The following is an 18,350-nucleotide window of genomic DNA, read 5'->3' as shown; positions in this document are numbered from 1 at the left end:
CCCTTTACACTCCTGATGGCCAGCTACATGACAGGTTACTTTTTCTAGTACACATTTTGTTACACGGCTGTATCTTGCCGCAATGTTAAAAGGACAAGACTACACCTTGTTATTTCTGATATTAATTATTGATGTCAGACTTGACTATTAATAATTAACATACAACTTATAGCTGACACCTTAACACTTTCTGATCCTTATGTTCTTTGCTGTACAGTATGTAAGAATGGTGACTGAGAAAACCGTGTACTAATAAAGAATATTTATGACACATCTTCAGTTATTAATCTACTAACTAATCCAAAATACAGTAACAGCACATACTACTAATAACGATATACCACCACATTACCTAAGCAAACACACAATAAGAGCCCACCCATCTAACACTAACTGTCATATATCTATATAACATATATATATATATATGTATATAAAGGGTTAAAGGGTTGATACAGGGATACAGTACATAAGTAATCCAGGGGTTACAGGGGAGGATACCTAGCTCAGCATGGAAAGCTGAGGGATGAAGAGGCTGTCAGATCCTGGTCTTATGGTGAGGCTGAAGAAGCTGTTTGAGGGAGATGGGACACAGAGAGGGAGAGGGGAGACTTAATGGTGGGTCTGTGGCTCGGAAGAAGAGGAAGAGGGGGCAGAGGAGTGGGGCATGTCGTGAAAGAGGGGACACTGTGGAAAAGAGAAGAAGCCATATCATCAACATTAATAGAAATAAACACTTGGAATAGATCACTCTGTTTGGGATTTTTTCCGGCACACTGACCCGTGATGTAAAAATCAAAAAACTTTAGTCGGCATGTCAAGCCATAGTTAAAACAACTAAAAGGACCTGACGCGTTTCTGGCACAGTAATGCCGCCCTTAGTCATAGGATACAAAATGACAAAACATGTGATATATAGGAAAAGTAAACCAATCAGAAAACAACAAAACCTAATTACATTAATATGCACAAGGAGTGTGCCGTGCCAACATCATAGAAGCTAAAGGTGCAAGGAAAACATATATATATATATATATATATATATATATATAATAAATCGTTTCTAAAATGTATTAATTTCAGATATTTTGTTTAATTTCAGGATTCAAAAGGCTTCCGTAATAGTGAATAGCTTGCGTTTAGCACCTCCACGAATAGGATTGTTCACCTTTTCAAAACCAAAAAACTCAAGGTGAGAGATATCACCTTTGTGAACGTTGACAAAATGTTTAGAGGCCCCAGAATAGGATGCATTTTTACTATTGAGGTTTGATAGGTGTTCTGCTATCCTATTTTTTTAGTTTGCAGGTAGTACACCCTTTGTATATTTAGATCATATTTTAGGCAGCAGATGCAATAAACCACATGTTGTATGCTGCAATTGATAAACAATGACATTTTTTGAACCATACCAGAAGCCAACTGAAAGGGCTGTGTTCACACGTTCCGGATTTTTCGCGTTTGCTTCGTCTTTTTTTTCTCCATAAAACCGCGAAAAAAATGCTCACATTAAGCATCCTATTAAAAGAATGCACTCTGCATTTTGTATGCACATGCTGTGTTTTTTTCCTGAGAGGAAACGCATTCTGGAAAAAAACGCAGCATGTTCATTAATTTGCGGAATCGCGGAGATTCCGCACACATAGAAATGCATTGATCCACTTACTTCCTGCATGGGGCTATGCCCACCATGCGGGAAGTAAGCAGATCATGTGCGGATGGTACCCAGGGTGGAGGAGAGGAGACTCTCCTCCACTGACTGGACACCATATAATTGTTAAAAAAAAGAATTAAAATAAAAAATCGTGATATACTCACCTTCTGATGGCCCCAGAGTCTTCCCGCCTCTCAGTGGTTGCGGTCATGTGACCGTGACGTCATCCCAGGTCCTTCGCACACAGCATCCATAGGAACGGAAGCCGCTGCGTGCACCGCTGAGGAGATTGGCTGCCATCGGAAGGTGAGAATAACCATTTTAAAAATTTTTTTTATTATTTTTAACATTCTATCTTTTTACTATTGATGCTGCATAGGCAGCATCAATAGTAAAAAGTTGGTCACATTTGTCAAACACTATGGTTGGCAAGTGTGACCAACCTGTCAATCAGTTTTCCAAGCAATGCTACAGATCGCTTAGAAAACGCCAGCATTCTGCAAGCTAATTATGCTTGTAAAACGCTAGTGTTTAGTGGGAATACGCATGCCAATTCCGCATGCGATATACTCACGGCAGGAGTTGCTGAATTGCCACGGAAATTTCCGTGGCAATTCAGCAATGTGTGCACTTAGCCTTAGTCTTATCCAATGCAAGCACACACACATTGCATCTGTTGCCTGCGCACTTATGAAAACCTGTAACAGACAGCCAAGTTGTAGTGCATTGTGGCTGTCTAATAAGGCTGGGGGACAAGGAATTGCCTAACATGAAATCTCTCCAGGCTACATATCTACATCCATGATTTAAAATTTCACACAACGCATCATCCTGATTAATAACTGGTAAGTATTTTGTTATTATCGATTTGATTTCATTAAACTGAGGACTGTATGGTGTAGAAAAAGTTACAACAGAATTTGTGATATGAGAGGAAAAGGATACAGATGTATTTCAGTAATTTCAGGATCTTGGTTTATTAAAAACCTTAATAACCCTTTACGACATCGGGCGTAATAGTACACCGATGACGGACTCCCTTCCTTTGATGTGGGCTCTGGCGGTGCTGGTAAATAAATAGTTCAATCTGTTTTTCTGTTTTAGAGAAATCTATAGTTTAAATTATATGCTACGTGCGGTGGGGTTGAAGATTGTACTTGTAGCTCTTGTGCCCTCATTCCTTTACTTGCGCCTGCTGCTTGCCTCCTGTCTCTGACTAACAGGTCACCGAAACAGCAAAACAGATTTCTACATTCAGGGAAAAGATTTGGAAGGAACCTGTCAGCAGGTTTTTGCTGACACTGAATTCAGTGATGAGTCCTTTATTAAGTTGTGTGCTTTTGTTCACTCACAATGAAGATATTATCAGTAAGTGATATCACTGCTGGGACTAGCCCTCAAGCCCCTGTTAGTCTGACACTGCCCCCACCTCTGATAAGCATCTCACTGTCTATAGACAATATACTTACAGAGCCTGGTGGGGGCAGGGGCAGCTTTCTCAGCCCTGTTACATTACTAAATCCAACAAATCTAATTGTGTCGCAATCGCTACACCCAGTAAACCAAGTGATACATCTTTAGAATCAGGGTATCTTTCCCTATGTTATACTGCTTTCAAATGAGCAAATGAGGTAGCAAAAACCGGGTGACAGATTCCGATTCCCTTTAATCAGAATTAAAGCTCCTTTACATACATACCATCAGTTCGAGGTATAAAATATTGTTGAAAGGCTCTTTTTATATGCTAAAAATCTATTATCCTAGAAGTAATATATACAACTCTACTCTAATTTTTGCTGTGCTACCAACAACGCACTTGATTAGATCATTTTACAATATTCACAGTAGCAATTCAGGATCACTGTAACACATAGCATTGCCAGTCCCTCTGTGGCTTCCCACCCCACTATAGGGTGCCTCCACAAGACGCCATAATTTACCTACAGGTAATTCCTCTAGGAGACCATACCTTTGCAATGCACCATGTGATGATGGGACAGGATTCATTTCTAGTGATGAGCGAATATACTCGTTACTCGAAATTTACCTAGCACGCTCGTGTGTCCTCCGAGTATTTTTTAGTGCTCGAAGATTTAGTTTTTATTGCAGCAGCTGAATGATTTACAGCTATAAGCCAGGCTAAGTACATGTGGGGGTTGCCTGGTTGCTAGGGAATCCCCACATGTAATCAAGCTGGCTAACAGATGTAAATCATTCAGCTGCGGCGATGAAAACTAAATCTCCGAGCACTAAAAAATACTCGCAGGACACCCGAGCGTGCTAGGTAAATTTCGAGTAACGAGTATATTCGCTCATCACTATTCATTTCTCATTCTTCTTCATTTCAAATTTTCACAGAAATTATGACAAAAATATCTCAATGTCCCTCTATACACAAAAAGAGGCACACGGTGATACAGTACAGATCTTGGCAGCCTATTGGCACTGTATTACAGATCTGTACTAGGTAATGAGGCCTAAGTGTCATTGTAGACCCGAACCAAAAAATATCTCAGGACCTGATAAAAAGGAATACAAATTAAAAACCATGATGAGATGTCGTAATCATTGGTGAAAATCTGATCAGGTCCCAAGCTCGCTGCATTAGGGACTTGCTGAGGGTTTACACACTACAGGTATAGTTCATGGGATATACAGTGGGGCAAAAAAGTATTTAGTCAGTCAGCAATAGTGCAAGTTCCACCACTTAAAAAGATGAGAGGCGTCTGTAATTTACATCATAGGTAGACCTCAACTATGGGAGACAAACTGAGAAAAAAAAATCCAGAAAATCACATTGTCTGTTTTTTTATCATTTTATTTGCATATTATGGTGGAAAATAAGTATTTGGTCAGAAACAAACAATCAAGATTTCTGTCTCTCACAGACCTGTAACTTCTTCTTTAAGAGTCTCCTCTTTCCTCCACTCATTACCTGTAGTAATGGCACCTGTTTAAACTTGTTATCAGTATAAAAAGACACCTGTGCATACCCTCAAACAGTCTGACTCCAAACTCCACTATGGTGAAGACCAAAGAGCTGTCAAAGGACACCAGAAACAAAATTGTAGCCCTGCACCAGGCTGGGAAGACTGAATCTGCAATAGCCAACCAGCTTGGAGTGAAGAAATCAACAGTGGGAGCAATAATTAGAAAATGGAAGACATTCAAGACCACTGATAATCTCCCTCGATCTGGGGCTCCACGCAAAATCCCACCCCGTGGGGTCAGAATGATCACAAGAACGGTGAGCAAAAATCCCAGAACCACGCGGGGGGACCTAGTGAATGAACTGCAGAGAGCTGGGACCAATGTAACAAGGCCTACCATAAGTAACACACTACGCCACCATGGACTCAGATCCTGCAGTGCCAGACGTGTCCCACTGCTTAAGCCAGTACATGTCCGGGCCCATCTGAAGTTTGCTAGAGAGCATTTGGATGATCCAGAGGAGTTTTGGGAGAATGTCCTATGGTCTGATGAAACCAAACTGGAACTGTTTGGTAGAAACACAACTTGTCGTGTTTGGAGGAAAAAGAATACTGGTTGCATCCATCAAACACCATACCTACTGTAAAGCATGGTGGTGGAAACATCATTCTTTGGGGCTGTTTCTCTGCAAAGGGGCCAGGACGACTGATCCGGGTACATGAAAGAATGAATGGGGCCATGTATCATGAGATTTTGAGTGCAAACCTCCTTCCATCAGCAAGGGCATTGAAGATGAAACGTGGCTGGGTCTTTCAACATGACAATGATCCAAAGCACACCGCAAGGGCAATGAAGGAGTGGCTTCGTAAGAAGCATTTCAAGGTCCTGGAGTGGCCTAGCCAGTCTCCAGATCTCAACCCTATAGAAAACCTTTGGAGGGAGTTGAAAGTCTGTGTTGCCAAGCGAAAAGCCAAAAACATCACTGCTCTAGAGGAGATCTGCATGGAGGAATGGGCCAACATACCAACAACAGTGTGTGGCAACCTTGTGAAGACTTACAGAAAACATTTGACCTCTGTCATTGCCAACAAAGGATATATTACAAAGTATTGAGATGAAATTTTGTTTCAGACCAAATACTTATTTTCCACCATAATATGCAAATAAAATGATAAAAAAACAGACAATGTGATTTTCTGGATTTTTTTTTCTCAGTTTGTCTCCCATAGTTGAGGTCTACCTATGATGTAAATTACAGACGCCTCTCATCTTTTTAAGTGGTGGAACTTGCACTATTGCTGACTGACTAAATACTTTTTTGCCCCACTGTATATATTGTAGCTATTTGATTAGCTCATCCCAGTTACAGATGACTGGAATAATACAATAGTGAATCATGTCTGTACAAGCGCCATTACATGAACAATCCTATTATGGAAAATAAATGCTTCTGAATATTTTGTTTTGCTTTGAACCCTACATTATTGCGTTTTTTTCAATTTTAAAAACTGATTTAATATTAGCTGATTTTCCAGTAAAACACTGTTATAAGCAACATCAACCACAAAATCAAAATAACACTAAATGTCTACAGTGAAGAATGACTGCTCTTAACATTTCTTGTAAAATCCAGCACAGATTTTATAATACTCAGCAGAATTACATAACAAGCAAATATAAAAAAGTGCGGTATTCGGCAAACCTGATCGATGCTTTCGGAATTGCATCTGGGCTGTCAATCTGTGGCAGCTCATCTGCTAAAATCTCTTCAGGGCTGCGAGGGTCGGTGGCAATTGATGGCTTCTGCTTTTCTTTCAGATTCAGCCCACTAATAATGCTATTCCATAAGCTGTTCTGAGACTTGGACCCTGAAATACATATGGAATATATGCACAAGCTTTAGTTCTTGCATATCATTAAGAAACTCTGTAAAGTGAAGTAGATTCAGGCTGAAACATAGGGCCTTAATGTAGAAACACTGGAAGTCCAGCTACCTATAATGTGCAAAGGACAAATAGCTGAAATTTAAGCCCTTTACCCCCAAAGTCTGTTTGCACATTTAACTTTTTTTTCACCAAAAATTTACTTTAGACCCATTCATTTTATTTTCACAAGGGTACCAGGAGAAAATGGACCACAAAATTTCTTGTGCAATTTCTCCTGAGTACGCCGATACCTTATATGTGGGGGGGAAACCACTGTTTGGGCGCACAGCGGGGCTTAGAAAGGAAGAAGTTCAGTTTGACTTTTTGAATGCAAAATTGTCTGGAATTAAGGGCGAATGCCATGTCTAGATTGGAGAGCACCCGATGTACCTAAACAGTGGAAATCCCCCACAAGTGACCCCATTTTGGAAGCTAGACCCCAAGGAATTTACATAAATGTGTACTTCTCAGAAAAATATAACATTTAGTTGTAAAAGTAAAAAAAAATCTAATTTTTTCCACAAATTTGATCTTTTAGCCCCAATTTTTTTATTTTCACAAGGGTAACAGGAGAAAATGGACCCCAAAATCTGTTGTGCAATTTCTCCTAAGTACACTGATACCCCATATGTAAAGGAAAACTGCCAGAGCTCAGAAGATAAGGGGTGATGTTTTGTATGCAGACTTTGATGGAATGGTCTGCTGGTGTCATGCTGCATTTGAAGAGCCCCTGTTGTGCCTACACAGTGGAAATTTATTGTTTCCTAGTATGTGAATTTTATAACGTAGTACTTTAGTTGTAGAGGGCATCAGGTTTGCATACGTGAGTTGTATAGTGTATGTCAGGTTGGCATACATGAGTTGTGTAAGTATGAAGTGAAATTTGTAGTCCATGGATGTGTGGTACAGTTTGAAGCATTCTTTTATGCACAGGCCAGGTTTGTCGGGGCAGGTGTTGCACTGATAAGCAATGTCCTCGTGCATCGACCTTCTGTAACACACTTAGCACCTCTTTTGTGACCTTCATTTCTTTATGGTTTTAAGGATTTCCCCGGGGAAATATTGGACTGGTATGAGACGAGCACTTCATTTCCAGAAGTACCGAGGCCCGCAACTTCCTCATCTCCAAAGATTAGGGCCTTGGTCACTACCTCCTGTAACTGAAGGTACGATGTACCGGTCTGGTCTGCACCTCGTGACAGCATGAAAGTGTTGTGCATTTCCATCTGATGTGCACCGCCAGCGTCTTGCACAAGTATAGGAAAAATCAGCCGCACTCAATTGGTTGAAAGTTCAGCAAACTGTGTAGTTTCTTTATTAACATATACAATAAACATCACCAGGTGCTTTTTTAGGAGGTAAATGGGTGGCGGACTATTCAATTCGGGTAACATTTCGACCCCAGCGGGTCTTTATCAAAACCTCACTTATGCCAAAGAGGTAGAGGAGAGGAGAAAGAGCCGAGTTCCCATAGGGCAGCTCTGGTGGAGTTGTGTGGAAGCGCGTCTTGCACCACACCTTGGCTTTTCTCATGGCACTGCATGGCACTTCTTGTTGTACCCCAATACACAGTCTGGCTTGTTGCCCTGTGTAGAGATACCTCATACAGTGCTATGGGGCTGCCACCACCATGTATGGTGGTCAAGGAAAGTATATTCCTCTTGTCCTTATAATTGACTACCAGCATGTTGTCCCTACATTAGGCTCTGTTCCCACCCTTTTTGAGCAGCTGCCACCCAATCAGCTTCTTAGGGACACCTCTGTAATTTTTGAGGACAGTACTGCAGGTTGCGGTAGTTCACGCAGAGAGGGACTTGAAGAGTGGGATGCTGATATAAAAGTTATCTATGTAGAGATGGTATCCTTGATCCAGCAGTGGGTGCACCAAGTCCCACACAATTTTCTTACTCACTCCCAGGACAGAAGGGCATTCAGGGGGTTCAATCGAGCAGTCCTTCCCTTTATAAACCCTAGACTTGTGAGTGTACTCTGAGGTACTTTCACACAGTTTGCACATACTTGGCCCTCTTACTGGGCAGGTATTTCTGGAATTTAAGAATCCCCTTGAAATGGATTAGGGACTCATTCATGCAGATGTCACTTTGGGACATGTGCACCTCAGAAAACTTGTTGCTGAAGTGATCAATGACTTGGCGAACTTTGAAAATACAGTCAAAGTTGAAGTCATTCTGAGGAGGACATTGTACATTAGCATTGTAATGTAAAATTTTTTATGGCCTTAAAACGTTTATGGGTCATTGCCATGCAGAATAGTGGAGTGTTGTATAAGATGTCAATCCTCTAATATACGGGCTTTTTCACTATCCCCATGTGAAGGACCAGGCCCCAAAACGTCATCATTTCTTCTGCATCTACAGGAGTCCAATTAGAAAATGATGAAGGGCGGTTTTGTGCCAAAAAATTGCTGGATATACAAATTTGTTAGGGACACCACGAGGTTTACAAAATCCTCAGAGAAGAAGACTTTGACACTACCAGCATTACATAAATGGACTTTTTCAAATTTGATTCCAGATTGCACCACAAAATCAGGAATCTGTGGCTCGTAATCTGTGAGGTCCATATAGGCTCAGTAATGATGGGCGCTGGTTCAGCATGCTGGGGCATATGTGTGGTGGTTTAGCATCACTTGAGGAAGAGGAGGAGAAAAAATAAAGAAAGGTGGGATCCTCTCACTCACTATCAGTGTTGGAGGCAAGGACGGCATATGCCTCATCAGCTGAATACAGTGATTGGGATGAGCAGGACTTTTTTTTATATATATGTGGTATTTGCGTGTGTACCAAATGTTATTCAGGTGAGTGTGTGAGTGCTTGGTGTAAACTGTTTTTATTTAGAAAAGAAAGAAAAAGATAAAAAAAAAAAAAAGAAACAACAAGAGGTTGACACACTGATGATAACTTTTCTACGCTGACACCAACTCAATTCAGTAAAAATACTGTAGTAGACAATTATTACTACAGTATATTTTACTGTCCCTAATCTAAATTATTTTTTTATTCTCTTTTCACAAAAGACCCTTACAACCAGAGATTGTTCACTAATGTGCATCAGTGACCAGCGCTGGACGTCTGTAGTACTGATGCACGGATGTTTCTTTTTTTCCGCGCTGACACTAACTCAATTCAGTAAAAAATACCTCAGTAGACAACGATAATTTTTTTTTAATTTTATGCTTTACTATCTGACACTAACTCAATTCAGTAAAAAAATACTGTGGTAGATGACGATTACTATGGTATTTTTTTACTGTCCCTAATCTAGTCCTATCAAACTAATCTAAATGATTTTTTTACTTGATTCTTTTTTCACACCCCCAAAAAAGAACTGGAGGCCTTTCTGTGATGTTCATCACCAACCAAAGATCCACAGCTGTAGAACACATGCAAGGATGTGGTGCAAAAAGGGATAAAAAAAAATAGAAAAAAAAACCTTGCCAAAAATGATCACTGGTACTAATCAGTGGTGTAGGTCTGATCAGCGGCTTGGTGATTGTTGGACAATACACAGAGTGGTGCAAAGGGGGGAAGAAAAAATTGTTGTGGAAAACTGTAAGCACGAGAGCGGATCAGTGATGACATAGCATTGAATCTTAATTATTGAGACATAATTTCAGTAGGCCAGAAGATATGCGTTATTATTTTTATGTTGAATATTACATTTATGTGTTTTTCTTTGGTTGGTCAATAAACACAGACTATTGTTCATACTAGCCTGAATGTGACTCTGGAGTTGCTGTTTGCTGCAAGCTCATTGTCTACTAACTTTGAGGGATAGCTACAGTACATAGGGTAATTGAACATAGTATGTTGATTGACCATTGTGTGGACCCTGTGTCTTGCTGACTTTTGCAAAGCAGAGGAGTAAAAACTTTGCAAATTGATTAAATACTCAAACAATGTGAGTTAATCTCCTCACACCTTCTTCTTGACCTTTGGATGATGGCTTGCAGGACAACAGTTGTGAACTATGCCTTTGTAACAAGAGATCCAGAGATCCAGACACTCTTTACAAAGCCACAGACAGGAATACTCTACAGAACAGCAGCTAGGACATCAAGGCTCCATCACGAGGGACACAGTTTTCACATTCTACAGCTTAGGGGACCATAGCCCCGGCTGAATGAATACAGATCTGCACCATTAACCATTACCGAACCAATAGATATGTTTGGGGAAGCCAGAATTTGGACCCACCAGTCATCTGAGCACAATTGAAACATTAGGGAAAGCCAAGATTGGGATCCACCGGTCAACTGGCTCCATGGACATGTTTGGAAAAGCCTGGTTGTGATCCTTCGGTCACCTGGCTTCGTACCTCAATGGACTTTCAGCAGCCTAAGCTTGTCATTACCTCCTCTCTGTGTGTGCCACAGGTAAGGGTAGTAGATCCTGTAAGTCACAGCTCCTTTAATCCTGTCGAGCTAGTGGAAGGGTGAGACTGTAATTTTAAAACATCTTGGCTATTTTTCTGGGACTGTTCTATGTGTTATTGTCTGTTTTGTGGATCAATAAAATATTGCCACACTGTTTTACCCTCACCCTGTGCTGTCTGAGTAGAATTATACCCACAGTAAAAGGAGAGCAGCTGTTCAATGGATCAGTGGTATTCATGTGCTCTCGGACCAGTGGACTAGAGCACCCACTGACCCCCCTGTGTCTCCACAATAATTAATAGCATTATATGTCTGCAGGTGAATGTAAGAAGTTTTGCAAGCAAAATAAATGAATTGGAGACTCTTATGTCCGCCACAAATTACGATGTGGTGGACATTATGAAAACCTGACCCGATAAAAGCCATGACTGTGGTGACAAATGTAGAGGGCTACACTACACTTTGAAAGGCCCGGATAGACAAAAAGGTGGAGGAGTGTGATCCAACTTAAGACCTGTGCTCAATGAGGCCATTGGGGGTGCTGCGACAATGTAGAGTTAGCATGGGTAAATGTACATGGTGAAGGCAATAATTGAAAGCAGCTAACTGGAGTTTGCTACAAGCCGCCTAATTGAACCATGGGCAGCGACTAATAGAATGGTATTTAACAGGGAGAAATGCAAGATTCTACATCTGTGCAGGAAAAATGAAAATTGCATCTATAGAATGGGAGGAATAAAACTAGTCAACACCACTTGCGAAAAAGACTTGGGCATACTCTACTAATAGATCATAGACTCCACATGAGTCAACAGTGTGATGCAGCAGCAAAAAAGGCAAACAGTTCTAGTATGTATTCAGAGAAGCATAAAGTCTGGATCACATGAAGTAATTATCCCTATCTACTCCTCCTTTGTCAGGCCTCATCTGGAACATTATGTACTGTTCTGAGCACCACACTTTAAAAAAGACATTGACAAGCTGGAACAAATTCAGGGAAGAGCTACCAGGATGGTAAGTGGACTGCAAAGTATGTCCTACGAGAAATGGTTAAAGGATCTGGGAATGTTTAACTTGCAAAAAAAGGCTAAGAGAAGTCTAAATGGCTGTCTACAAATATCTAAAGGGATGTCACAGTGTAGAGGGATCATCATTATTCTCATTTGCACATGGAAACACAATAAGCAATCGAATGAAACTGAAAGGGAGAAGACACAGATTAGATATTAGAAAAATCCTTTTGACAATGAGGGTGATCAATGGGTGGAACAGGCTGCCAAGAGAGGTGGTGAGTTCTCCTTCAATGGAAGTCTTCAAACAGTGGCTGGACAGACATCTGTCTGAGATGGCTTAGTAAATCCTGCATTGAGCAGTGGGTTAGACACAATGACCCTTGAGGCCCCTTCTAACTCTAACATTCTATGATTCTATGATTGTATGGTCATAAATGGTACGTTCTCTAAATGGAATATAGTCAGCAGTGGGGATTGCATGGATCTGTGCTAGGACCAATTCTTTTTAACCTCTTTATTAATGACCAAGTGGATGGGATTGAGAGTAAAGTTTCAGTCTTTGCTGACGACACCAAACTATGTAGGATACTTAAAGGGAACCTGTCACCTCAAATTGTCGGGATATTAAAATTAGTTGTTACCGGACAGATAGGCGGTGTATCCTCGTATTTTCTCAACCCCGTCCGTCCCTGTTTTCCGCAATATTTTAGTGAATACTAGTATGCGTGCGCCATGCAGTCTTCAGTGGCGCACGCGCAGTATGCTTCGCCCTGCTGTGGGCAAAGCCAAAAAGTATTACTGCGCATGCGCCCGCGCACTTTATGTCCCGGAAGTATTTTGCTGTGTTCTGGGACATAGTACGCCGGCGCATGCACAGTAATGCTTTTTGGCTTTGCCCGCAGCAGGGCAAAGCATACTGCGCGTGCGCCACTGAAGACTGCATGGCGCACGCTCCAACTATGGCACACGCATACTGCTATTCACTAAAATATTGCAGAAAACAGGGACAGATGCGGTGGAGAAATGACGAGGATACGCCGCCCATCTGACCGGTAACAACTCATTTTAATATCCCGACAATTTGAGGTGACAGGTTCCCTTTAAATCTGACCTTGACAGTACAATATTGCAAAACGATCTGCATAAGATGACTGAATTGGCAAACCCTTGGCAAATGAGGTTTAATGTAGATAAATGTAGAGTAATGCAACTAAGATGGAGTAATGCTATAGCTGCATACACTTTAAATGGGACTATACTCGAGACTACAAAACAGGAGGACGACTTAGAGATTCTGGTAACAAGTAAGCTGAGCAGCAGTACTCAATGTCAAGCAGCAGCCGCAAAAGCAAACAAGATTTTAGGGTGTATAAATAGAGAGATAAAATCCCAAAATCCACACATATTGTTACATGTTTATAAATCACTGGTGAGGCCACATCTAGAATATGGGATCCAGTTTTGAGCTTCACATTTTAAAAAGGATATTCAGAAGTTAGAATCAGCTCAATGATGGGCAACTAGATTACAAGGGATGGAAGATCACTCATATTATGAGAGGTTGGAAAAGTTGGGCTTGTTTAGCTTACAAAAAAGACTCAGAGGAGATCTCATTTACATACCGTATTTTCCGGCATATAAGACGACTGGGCATATAAGACGACCCCCAAACTTTTCCAGTTAAAATATAAAATCTTCTTAAAAGTCGGGGGTCTTCTTATACGCCGTATGTCATCTTATAGGGCCGGTGAATATGTGCCTTTTGGCGTGGGGAGTGGACCCGATGACGAAGAGAGGGGGCGTCTCACAGTAAAGTGTGAGTGGAGTATTTCCCCCATTACCTCATTGCGGCAGCGTGGGGGTCTCTGTGTTGGGAGCGGCAGCTCCTCTTCGTGCTGTGGGTGCTCTGTGCTGTGGGGCGGCGGCACATCTTTGTGCCGTGGGTGCTGTGGGGCGGCGGCGGCGCATCTTCTTGCAGCATCGGGGCTCCTCCGGCATCTCCTCCAGGCCCGGAGGCACCGGCAGCCCCATTGCTCTGATGCGGTGGCCTCCGGGAAAATGGCCGCTGCTCAGATTCAGATCTCGTCTCCCAAGATCTCGGGAGACGAGATCTGAATCTGAGCAGCGGCCATTTTCCCGGAGGTCACCGCATCACAGCAATGGGGCTGCCGGTGCCTCCGGGCCTGGAGGAGATGCCGGAGGAGCCCCGACGCTGCAAGAAGATGCGCCACCGCCGCCGCCCCACAGCACCCACGGCACGAAGATGCGCCGCCGCCCCACAGCACAGAGCACCCACGGCACGAAGAGGAGCTGCCGCTCCCAGCACAGAGACCCCCACGCTGCCGCAATGAGGTAATAGGGGGATATACTCCACTCACACTTTACTGTGAGACGCCCCCTCTCTTAGTCATCGGGACCACTCCCCCCACCCACCATATGCACATTTTATCTGTACCCGGCGTATAAGACGACCCCCGACTTTTAATAAGATTTTGAGGGGTTAAAAAGTCGTCTTATATGCCAGAAAATATGGTATATAAATGTATGTGTGGCCAGGACTGGCACATGACTTATTCCTTCCAAAGCCCATACTAAGGATGAGGGGGCACTCATTACGGGCGGAAGAAAAGCGATTCCGGCAGCTAAATAGGAAAGGATTCATTATTGTTAGAGCAGTCAGACTGTGGAATGCCCTACCACAAGAGGTAGTAATGGCCGACACAAGAAATGTATTAACTGTATATGCTCTACACCGGAATTAAGCCAAAAGTGAGTAAAAAAATTCCACTAAAATACTGCTTTAACCCCTTCACGACCAGAGGTATTTCCGTTTCTACGTTTTCGTTTTTTGCTCCCTTTCTTCTCGGAGCCATAACTTTTTTATTTTTATGTCAAAATGGCCATGTGAGGGCTTTTTTTTTTGCGGGAAGTTGTACTTTTGAACAACACCATTGTTTTTTTGTTTTTTTTTAATCAAAGTTTGGATTTTTTTCACCACTTAATTAAAAATGAACCTAGACATGTTTGGTGTCTATAAACTGGTAATGACCTGGAGAATAATAATGGCAGGTCAGTTTTAGCATTTAGTTGACACAGTAAAAAAAACAACAACTATGGAATGGCACTTTTTTTTGCAATATCACTGCAAAATTTCACTTTTTTCTCGTTTCCAGTACACTATATGTTAAAACCAATAGTCTCTTTCAAATGTACAACTCGTCCCGTAAAAACAAGGCCTTACATGGCCATTTTGACAGAAAAATTAAAAAAAAGGCTCTGGGAAGAAGGGGAGCTAAAAACAAAAATGCAAAAATCGAAAATACCTCCGGTCGTGAAGGGTTAATTGGATTTTTCAGGGGCAGAATGAGCAAAAAGCAGAAATTCAGGGATTATTTTATTTTTTTTAATTCTGTTCACTGTGTGGTAAAAGTGATAAGACCAATATATTCTTCATGTCATTCTGATTATATTGATACCAGATTTATATTTTTTTTATGGTTTGCTACTTTTGCACACTAAAAAACAAATTTACATAAACTTAATTTTTTTTTTTGCATCGCCATATTCGTGTGAGAAAAGGGTATATTTTCCTGATTTTTTTTTTTACAAATGTTTTAGGAAAGCAAATAAAATAGTGGTCATGCTTCCCTATTTCGATAATGTTTATGACGGCATTTTTTACTTGAGGTCTTTTACTGCCACCTGGTGGCTACTTTTGATAAATATGTTGTAGACCAAACTAGTAGTAAAACAGCAAACCAATATAACGTTTCTGTTGTGCCAAATTAAAATCAGGGCAATGTAAAAATATTATCTAATTAAGTTTCCAAACCACTACATGATTCTCTGTTGCATGGAGACATATTGTATACACTTTTCATGTCACTGTATGAAAGAAAATTGTGACACCCTCCTGAAAATGGTGTATATTCTCCATAAAAGTCAATCAAAAGTGGAGAAATTACATCCATACAAAGAACTTCATACATCAATCTGTATATATGTATAATTTTCTTCTAAACTACAGGCTTTGAAGAAGATGATACTGGAACCGAACACCATACAGAAGTACATTAAGGGTATGTGCACACATTCAGATCCCATCCACTATGTTGTAACATCTGGACGCTGCAGGTTGGATGCTGTGCAAGTATGCAGAGTCCAACCCGCAGCATTTACTGATCATCTGCACATACCTTTAATTCCAGGAGAGTGCTATATTGTACAATATCAACTTAATATTTGGTTGCACACTTTTTGGAATAAATAACTGAAATTATTAGCTTCCTATAGACATCAACGAGCTTCTTACACCTCTCAAATGGAATTTTGGACCACTCTTCTTTTGCAAACTGCTCCAGGTCTCTTATATTTGATGGGTGCCTGCTCCCAACAGCAATTTTAAGTTCTCTCCACAAGTGTTCAATGGGACTTAGATCCGGACTCATTGTTGGCCACTTCAGAACTCTCCAGCGCTTCCATCCATTTCTAAGTGCTTGTTCGAGTATGTTTGGGGTCATTGTTTCTGAGGTTTTGTGTGAAATGATGTCCAATTGGCCTTTTTTAATCTGTTTTTTTGTGTTGTTCCAATACACACAAATGAAATAAAAGTGCATAACAAAACATGTGTAATTGCAATAATTTTCAGGAAGAATTTAAACGGGGCCAACACTTTTGGCCATTACTGTAAATACCGTACTTGGACAGAAGGCTATATATGCAGAACATTAACATTTATACATGCACTACACACCGGTCATTCCTTAGCTGTGTTTAATACCTGGATGTGGCAGAAAATAGAAAATATGAATGACACAAAGGGGCAGAAGGACATGAGAAAGTTCAATTTGAGTACCAGAATGGTACCCGAACTTGAACCCAAACCCCATTCAAATGAATGGAGGGCCCGAACATCCAGAATTTCCCCACACTATAATCTACATTACCGCACGAGAAACACCATCTCTGATCATCAGTAACCTTACATGTTACCGCCGGTCACAGCGCTGACAGCATGTGACCAGCAGTGAAAAGGTTATAACCAGCCATGTGTTGGCTGATAATGAGTACAACTCTCATCAGCATACACCTGGTCTCGCTGATAGCAGTGAGAACAGGCAATGCTGATATATGAGAGTATTCACCAGCAGGCACCTGATCATTTAGCTAATAAATAAATAAAAGAAAAAATGATATGGGGTCCCCTCTATTTTTGATAAACGGCACAGGTAAAGCTGACAGGTGCAGGCTGCAGACTGGGAAGAGGCCATGGATATTGGCCTGCTCCAACCTAAAAATAGCAGCCCACAGCTGCCACAGAAAAGGCACATCTATTAGGCTACGTTCACATTTGCGGTGTGCGCCGCAGCGTCGGGCGCCGCAGCGTCGCCGCATGCGTCATGCGCCCCTATATTTAACATGGGGGCGCATGGACATGCGTCGCACTTGCGTTTTGCGCCGCATGCGTCCCTGCGGCGCCCGCGTCTGGGCGCAGAGGACGCAGCAAGTTGCATTTTTGCTGCGTCAAAAATCAATGAAAAAAAGGACGCATGCGGCGCAAAATGCAGCGTTGTGCATGCGTTTTGCTGCGTTTTTGTTTGCGTTGTGCGTTGCGGCGCCGACGCTGCGGCGCACAACGCAAATGTGAACGTAGCCTTAGATGCACCAATTCTGGCACTTTGCCCGGCTCGCCCCACCCCACTTGTCCTGTTGCAGTGGCAAATGAGGAAATAATTTTGGGTTGCTGTCAACTGTTTTATGTCCATTGACAGCAAGCCCAGGGGTTAGCAATGGAGAGGCATCTATCAGATATCCCTGTTACTAACCCAGTTTGAAAAGTCATTGAGCTGAAATAAGCGCACAAAGAAAAGTCCTTTAATTGAAGTAAACACTGCCTGTCCCTCTTTTACCCATTTATTAATGTAACTAGATGGCTGCCCGATTCTAAAGAATCGGGAGTCTAGAATCCATATATACTTTATTTATTCAAATGTAAGAATAATACAATTAATAAATAATAGTAAGAAAGAACAAAAAATGGCTGCACTCACCAGCTCTTGACAATTCTTGACAGTACGGCACATTTCTGATTGGTCGCTCGCGGCAGGCGGGAACCAATCAGAAACCACGAAGGCATATATCTTTGTCCACCCTGAGCGGGTGTAGGACGCTGGTGACGTCACTTATCTCCGGACATTATCTCCGGACAAAGCCATGGAAGTTGGCACAAATTGCCGGAAGTAGTATTCTAGGCAATTATATATTAGATTTTAATGTAATCAGTGTTTACCTTTGAACGTTTATATTGTATTGTCCTGTCACCAGCCATGTGTACGATTATCGGCCGAAAGCCTCTCTGGAACCAATAATCACCCCATGTAAAGGTATCTTTATAAGTTAAAGATTCAGAATACTATGACTTTTATCATATC

At 41.6% G+C, this 18,350-nt stretch overlaps 1 protein-coding gene across 2 annotated transcripts in view; it reads right to left on the bottom strand.

Moving 5' to 3' along the window:
• The window catches only part of PDE1C (phosphodiesterase 1C), a 1,454,702-nt gene that overhangs the window by 1,147,119 nt on the left and 289,233 nt on the right, over nt 1-18,350 (bottom strand). For both annotated transcript variants that reach the window (XM_077269307.1, XM_077269309.1), the window contains exon 3: nt 6,288-6,453. In XM_077269307.1, coding sequence (XP_077125422.1) covers nt 6,288-6,453 — 166 coding nt within the window. The remainder of the gene's footprint in view (nt 1-6,287; nt 6,454-18,350) is intronic.

This window comes from Ranitomeya variabilis, chromosome 6 (assembly GCF_051348905.1).
Source record: "Ranitomeya variabilis isolate aRanVar5 chromosome 6, aRanVar5.hap1, whole genome shotgun sequence".
NCBI lineage: Eukaryota > Metazoa > Chordata > Amphibia > Anura > Dendrobatidae > Ranitomeya > Ranitomeya variabilis.
Note: the sequence above shows the minus strand (reverse complement) of the source record. Positions and strands in the feature narration are given on the sequence as shown.